Raw genomic sequence first — 8,018 nt, forward strand, 5'->3', positions numbered from 1 at the left:
CATTCCAGGTATGTTGCTGTCCAGCAGTGGTGTTAAGTATTTGAATAAATATAATTAGTTAATGTGCTTAATTAATTTTTTGGCTAGTTTTATCAAAGATATAAGCAACAATCTCTACTTAACTACATTTAAGATTCTAAATATCCACAAATACTCCACTACATTTTAATTAATAAGGACGTTACCAATAACATTTTGCAATTTTTTTTTTCAATTATTTACTTTAAATACTATTGTTTCCTCTTTTTTTGTGATATGATGCTGTAATTTTCTTTCATTAGTTGAAGTTTCCTTTGTCTTTTTTTGACTCGTTTGATCTTCGTTTCATTATGTCAGGTTGAAGAATCGTTGTGTTGATCTTTGTTTAATGCAGTGTTAATGCAGGTGTACAATTTGTACAATGTACAATGTTGTCTTGATGTCGAGGACTCGTGCATCTTTGAGCCTACGTCCAATATGAGTCAAATACTCAAGTATTGTAAAAATCAGATACTCAAAGACCTTTACTTGAGTCATATTGGAAATAGTGGCTTGTAATGAGGTAGTTTTGGAGTACTTTTTACTCAAGTATATTTCCAGGTACTCTTTACACCTCTGCTGAACAGGATGCATCAAGATCACACTACAGATGGAAAATGTGGCCTTATGTGTCCCAGATCAGCTTTTTCAGAGTGCATCTTAACCCTTTTCACACCTGATCTTATCGCCGAGCGCTTATAATAAATGACGCCTATGTGTGATTGTGTGTATTTATGTACACATTCTGGTTATGTCTTTATCTCATGACCAGATCTACCGTGATCCTGACTGATGGTTAATAAACAGTCAGACTACTAATGAGATCACTGCACCCCCCTCTAGTGGATGGATAACCATTTGATAATCAGTATGGGGCAAACAGGTTTGTTAAAGTTTATATCTTTTGCAGTTTAAAGACTTGAGCTGCATTTATACATGATTTTAATAACCTTCTCCATGATTTGATTTGTTCTGATTTTAATTATTCAAACAAATTCTGCACAGTAGCTATTCCATGTGGTGAATCAAATTAAACAAAAGCATGGTATGTAGTGCTCTTTCTTACTGGGTGGCTTTTTAGTATTCTCAGGGTCTTGTGCTAGACAAGTGTCATGTTGCTTGACAAAACACTGTCCCCTTGTGTTTGGAAATCTTTGGTAATCAGAAGAGGCAGTGTGGACAGAACAAACATGCATCCTAATTACACACAATATATTGTATGAGCATATTAAACAGGAGCTTGCATGGTCCCAGATGTAGATTCTAATGTAATCTGTATAAGCAGAGGTTTAGGAAAGATACTAGCAAGCAGAGACAAAATAATCGCATCCTGTGTTGAGTGGTCACTTCCTTTTATTTTTGTATTAATATATGTTGATAAGCAGTTTGGTCTCAGGCATTGGAACGCTTCAGAGAGTCATACAAGGCCCAGGATGTCATTTGCAATTTTGAGGTTTAAGGTTATAAACAGATCAGCATTTAGCTAAAAATAAATAAGTAAAAATAAGTGGGAGGGGTTTTATTTGATAAGCAAGTTGCAGTTCTTCCTTTTTTGCGAAATAGAAGGCAAACGTGCAGAAATAATTTAAAGCAGGGAATGCTAGTATCATGAGGAACATGGGGTAAAATATGGAAGTACTGTGCTTTTCACAGTCAGCTATATGCTAACGGTTGTTGCTAACTGCTATTAGCTAGCAGTTCAGTTTCACTACCACGTTGGCCACATACAAATTCTGTATACAGCATTATACTGTAAAGTAAACTACACCGACTACCAGAACACAGATCTGATGTTTGCAATTGCTTTGCATTTATATTGGTGATATTTATTTCCTGCACTTTGGCGTACTGACTTGTTTCTACCTTTAGAAATTTCATATACAGCACTGGGTGTTTTTTTGCTGTTTGTTTGAACTCTCAATGCTGTTCTTTGTGAGAATATCTGCAAATCAGATTCTTAACAGCCGTAAAATTTTTGATACAAACGTTAACTGAAGCGCTTGACCACTTAAGAGTTGTACTGTTGTTTGTGAATTTGAGAAGAGGGTGTGAGAGAGAGTGTGTGTGTGAGAAAGAGAGAAAGAAAAAGAGAAAGAGATCATCATTATGTAAATGTGCACTCCACCTTAGCATGCCATAAATGGGCCTGGTTTGTGTGCTCGATGATTGTGGTAATTTTAAGGCGACATGTATGTGGTTAACCACAGAGTGGCAGGAAAATTTACTTGTTGGGAAGTGATGCATGCTTTTTTCACAAAAACAGGAAGTGTCTGGACTGCAAAGATTTTGACCGTTTGTAAGACTTTCCCCCCCCAGGATTATCATTAACATAAAAGACCAAGATCCATATTCTGTGTCTCGATTAATCTATTTCAGGGTTTCAAGAGGAAGTTGACATAGTTGTTGGGTAGAAAAGTGAACCACATACTATTCTTATGTGAAATGTGACATAGAAATAGCAACGTATGTTGAGAGTTAAAAATAATAATAATAACACGAGTCCTAATTTTCTTTTCAGGACACTTCTGGAATGAAGTGGCCTTTTGCAGTTATTTTCCAGACTTTGACACTACTTGAATGGCTTTGATCCAATCGTTGCGTTCTTCACCTGTAGCAGCCTGCAGGTAGTAGTGTATCTCATTGGAAGTGATGATCTCAAACAAGTTGCCCTCAATGTCGTGTTTTTTAGCTGCACCAGTGGGAGAACAATACAATTTTCAAAAGCAAGAATTACGCATGATGTGTTTGGGTAATGCGATTGTTGTGAATAAGGAGTGATTAATGAATAATGATTAATTATATCTCACCATCTGGTACGTAATCCACCGCTGTCACAACAGATCCACGCAAGTGAATTGAGCCAAGAGGATCCTCTTCACCCTTATGAAATAATGTCAGAGATATAGAAATAATAATCATAATATAAACGAGAGGTTTTTCGTGTTACTTTTATAGGAATTAAGATTTAAGATAAAGAACGACTCAATAAGCAATGCCTCCCTCACCTTGGTGGGGTCGTAGTAGTGAATATATGCTGGATCATCTCTCAGGATAAATTTTCTCACCTTCCAGTTTTTTCGCCTGTGGCCCTATTGAAAAGAAAAAAAAAAAGAAAAAAGTAGGACAAAACAAACATTCACATCCACAGATCATAACCGGTTATAAAAAACACATTTGCGCTTCGATTTTCCACCAACACGTTGATATAAATCTGAACACAGCTGTCAATCCTATGACTTGTTTCATTCCCACTGTTACTGCATTACAAGCTTATTGGAGTGATATGTGGGAAAAATATGATGCATTCAATCAAACACTTACCTGTTTCATCAGACAGCCCTGCTTTACGATGGCTCCTCTGAACTCCTCCTTTAGAAGCACATCCTCATCACTCGAATAGCCTTCACAGTAGAAGCCACTTTCTGCCTACGGAGAGCAAAAACAAAATAAAATCTTCATCTTCTTTGAATATTCGCAACATTTTCACCCGAAAGGGTTGTGTGTTACACTGGCGTCCCATCCTGTTTGTATTCCCACCACATGCCCAATGTCTCTGGGGTTCACAATGATTTTGCGTCAAAACAAATCTCCATGGTGAATGAATTTTGCGTGTTCACTCACAAAGTAATACATAGCATCCGGCTGGTCCACAAATGCATTGTCTGTGTTGCTTTCCACAGCTGCTTTGGAAAGCTCTCCAGCAGGCTGCAGGTAGCCCTCATTCAGCAGCCCTGCTGCCAGCATCACACCCTCGGACCGGTTTCTCACCTTCCCATGAGAGATCAGCCAGTCAACCACTGTGTCACCTGAAGACCAGAGTTTACAATATGAGAAACACTTGCAACATGAAATGATCTGAACATTCTAAACTCTAACAGAACTTTGATGCCACACCAATTACATCCATTATAACATAATAGCACAATATGAAAAACCCATAATAGGAGATTTGACCCAATAACCTTCTGAATGTAGTAGCCTACCAGTGAAGCAGTGGTTAAAAGCCTTCTTGTCTTTTTCCAGTTTCATTTCTTTAATGCCTTCATCTTGGTCTTTCATCAAAATGTACAGCTCACTTAAAGAGATGAAATAACACGTGATGACCATGAGCAAATTATACGTGAGCAAACCAAGCATACCAAGTGTGTGTGTGTGTGTGTGTGTGTGTGTTTCAGTGTGTGCAGAAAGTCTCTTTTGGAAGTTGCGTATAACTGGATGTTCTGCATAGTGTGTCTAATATATCAAATGCACAAAAACATGAGTGGTCTTACATTTTTGTGTGCACGTGATATATTAGACACACTATGCCGAACATCTGTCTGATTTCAGTACCTATTAACTAATAACTTGTTCCATCTCCCTTCCACATGCCAATGCTCTTTGCATCTATTGCATGTTAAAATCTCCAGAATCCAGATCTGTTTTATGCTACTTTACACGTATTTATTTCTGTACATTCTGCAGGATTTTCCATTCATTGTCCTAAAAAAATAGGGCCAAGATAGTCAAAGGCATAACAATGAGAGAAAGAGACACCAATAACAGCACAATGAATCACACACTGAACTGAAAATAAAAGGTTGGATAAAGTGCTCAAGGTACAGTACGCTCAGTGTTTCCTCCTCCTGAAAATATAAAAAGGGTAGACTAATTGTTCTAACTTTACGTGGTGTCCTACAGAAGATCTCCCACAAGTGACATTTACAGTGATATGTGACACAACAACATTCTTGCAAAGTTCATGCAAAGTTTTGGGTGTTGTCCCAAAAACAGTTATAAGTTGAAGCAATTTTTCTGCTAATGTGTAGAGTTGAAGGTTGCATCTTGAGGAGGGTGATAAAGCACAATGGCTGAGGGGAAATGCAGATGTAGAATGTAAAGCTGAGAGGAAACTTAAAAGGATACACGAAAGAAACCCACAGCAGTAAGAATGTGTGAAACTCCGGTGCATAGTAATCATGCAGCTTGGCTGTTATTTGTATCACACACCTATTTCTATCACACCTATACACTCACACTTCCTCCAACCTTTCCTTTTTTTTGTATTGTCTTTATGATTTTCTCCTCTTTATCCTCTCTCTCTAAATGTTTTGCCTAGAACTCTCTATCTTGCTGTTTTCTATTTTTTTGGCCACCTGGTGGCAACGACTTACAGTAATTTAAATTTATGCCTGAATGCTGTTTCACTTGAAAACATTTGAAAGAAATACTGTCTCTAAAACAATTGCATTTCCAAACATGATGTGTTGCTGCCTTCTTTTAATCCAAATAAGTCCATACCTCAGGTTAACTGTTTCAGGCAATCGAATTGACCTTCTGGTAGATTTCCTGGCAAACTTCTTTCCACCCTGCAAACAAGTGATGGCTCTCTTAATGTCTTTAACCCATGCCTCTCTCTCCTCCAAATGGGTTGCTTGGAAAAAATGGTCCTGCTTTTTTTCTGTGGTCACCTTGAACACTAACTGTTAAAGAGCAAGAACACAATTGTAAAAAAATAAATATATATAAGCTATAAATAGTATATATAGGCTGTCATAAGCCTGTGCTGGTTTCAGAGAAGTGTTTATGGAACGGGCATCACCCCTCTTTTGCTGAAGTCCTGGCATGGGTTGGTCAACACAGCCGCTTTTAATGGAATCATTCCCTTTGAACTGCTGTCGGTTTTCTTCTTGAAAAACTCTATTCCGTCTTCTGCTAACACCACCCACACCACTTTCCATGAATTCAGCAAAGTGCCCTGAAGGTCAGAATAACCAATAATAACTTTAGTTCATTATTTTAAGTTTCTTTTGCAACAGCTGCAAGTAGAAAAAGAGGGAAAGTGTCAGCAAAACAGCATTACGAAAACATTGCGCCAAAAAAAAAAGAAGAATGTATTTTTGCCTTTTTTGTCTCAGTGTATCATTCCTTCTTTTTCATTTCTACTGGCGTTCATCTACTGTCTCTGTTTGTGATTCGGTATACGTTTCGCATAAGTTGTGGTTTATGATTCTTTTTGTGGGCACACCCTAATACACTAACAATATATAAAATTTAATAGAAACTTTGCCTCCATGACCTCATTAGACCCCCAATGTTGTTTTTTTACTTAAGTGTAAAAAGCATAGATTTTTCCCCCTCACTGGATTTTTAAAATACGACGCACTTTAGAAGGTTTTGGTTTTTGTTTTTGAACTATGTACATTAGCTGACAAATATACAGGCTGAGAGAAGTGCAGTTATCACAGCTGTGGTTTTTCTGGGGAAGTTAGCACTTTGTCAAACTTGAGCTGTGCTCTTGGTGGGGAAATAGTGTTGAAACCAACTATCTGACTTTTGCTCAACTAAACGAAAAACAATTAAATAGACGCAACTGATACAAAAGTCAGAATTCTACAATTATCACAGTCTAGTCATTAAAAAATCGTGACCAACAATTACAGAGTTACAGTTATGTTTCACTCACACACTTACTCATAACTTTTATATTCTTCCAAACAAATATCTCTTACCTTTTTCACCAGATATCCCTCTTTAATGATGTTGGGCTCCATAGCCACCAGCTGTGCTCAACAGGTGTATACAAAGCGAGGGATGTTACTTTGTGAAGACCACAGCACCAAGGAGCTTTTATTTCTGGTGTCGAAAATGATAGGTGTACATATGAGAAAAAGGAAGTAGAGGAACATGAGCATGAACATGAGTCATACATGGCATTGGTCACTTTGGCTGCAGTCTATTTCCAGCGTGTTCAACGCACACGCCTACAGTTAATGAGTCGTTCAGATTAGTTATGTGCCTTCACATGATGATGAAACATGAAAGTAATGTTGGAAAAAAATTTTACTTGGAGATTTTAATAGCTTTTTTGTTTAACTGACCCTCCACACAAAAAAGCATGATTTATATGGCAAGCTGGAGGTACAGATAAAATAGTCATAAAAAGTAACACCTAGTAGATGTCCTGTACATTTTAAAATATTAATTAAGGAAATTTCTGTTTGAAAATTAAAAACATGTAGGATATCCGAGACACTAGCTTGTTGATGCTCGCTTGAAGGATGGATTATGCTCCATTGCCGCAAGGACACTGACAAAATAACAATGAAAGACGCCATCTTTTGGTCATTGTAAGTTTATGTATTTGCACCCTGCTTTACCAATAAGTGTTTTTTCAAAATGACTACAATGTGAAGCCATCACTACATTTTAATGACACTTTTGACCAGTGAAGAAACCCAGGATCTGGTCATGTGTTCATGTGTGTAGTTTCCAGACATCATGCAGTTATTAACTGCAAATGAGCCAAACTTAAGTATTATAATGACAATTTAATGATACTAGAATCAATAGATGGATTTGATCCAAATACTTCTGGTAGCCTAAAAATGTGGGGATTTTTGTGCTTCGAATTTAAAGTGCTTTATCTACATTATTTATCTGATTTTAATTCAAATAAACTCAAATTAGGGTTAACTGCAGTCTCATATTCATATTTATCATTTCTAAAGATGTCTCCTCTTCACCCAGGATTCAGAATCCTGTGGTATGTCTGCAAAGGCACTCTAACTATTTACACTTTCCATTTTACCATGCCCAGAGTGCACTTGACTTGAGTTCCCAATCAATAATGTGCATTTACAGCAACATCCAAGTACAATGGTTAGAAACAAGGTCAAGGAGGTACAGATAATATTTAGTTGTACAGAAACCTGGATGTTTTTTCCTTCTTTCATTTATATTTAATCCATTTGTCTACATTATTTTTAATTGATCTTAATGATGTATTTTGACTCCCAAACAGCTGTTTTTATATTAATATTTTAGTCAGTATGCAGGATAAAGCCACTGCATACAATATTAGATTATTGATAGGATTTAAACACTGATATGAAAATGTGTTCAGTGCAAATGACCTTTATTATCCATGGTAAAAGTGACTAAATTCACACACACACACACACACACACACACACACACACACACACACACACAGAGAGAGAGAGAGAGAGAGAGAGAGA

The 8,018-nt window shown here is 37.0% G+C and overlaps 1 protein-coding gene across 1 annotated transcript in view; it reads right to left on the reverse strand.

Annotated features, from left to right (window-relative positions):
• Positions 1–1,353: 1,353 nt before the first annotated feature.
• Positions 1,354–8,018, reverse strand: part of plek (pleckstrin) — a 17,506-nt gene continuing 10,841 nt past the window's right edge. Inside the window, exons 2-10 of the mRNA XM_046877726.1 lie at positions 6,510–6,633; positions 5,600–5,755; positions 5,299–5,480; positions 4,002–4,093; positions 3,640–3,824; positions 3,340–3,444; positions 3,024–3,107; positions 2,826–2,898; positions 1,354–2,707 (exon numbers count right to left, since the gene is read on the reverse strand). Coding sequence (XP_046733682.1) covers positions 2,568–2,707; positions 2,826–2,898; positions 3,024–3,107; positions 3,340–3,444; positions 3,640–3,824; positions 4,002–4,093; positions 5,299–5,480; positions 5,600–5,755; positions 6,510–6,551 — 1,059 coding nt within the window. The 5' untranslated portion in view covers positions 6,552–6,633 and the 3' untranslated portion in view covers positions 1,354–2,567. The remainder of the gene's footprint in view (positions 2,708–2,825; positions 2,899–3,023; positions 3,108–3,339; positions 3,445–3,639; positions 3,825–4,001; positions 4,094–5,298; positions 5,481–5,599; positions 5,756–6,509; positions 6,634–8,018) is intronic.

Source organism: Silurus meridionalis, chromosome 2, assembly GCF_014805685.1.
Source record: "Silurus meridionalis isolate SWU-2019-XX chromosome 2, ASM1480568v1, whole genome shotgun sequence".
NCBI lineage: Eukaryota > Metazoa > Chordata > Actinopteri > Siluriformes > Siluridae > Silurus > Silurus meridionalis.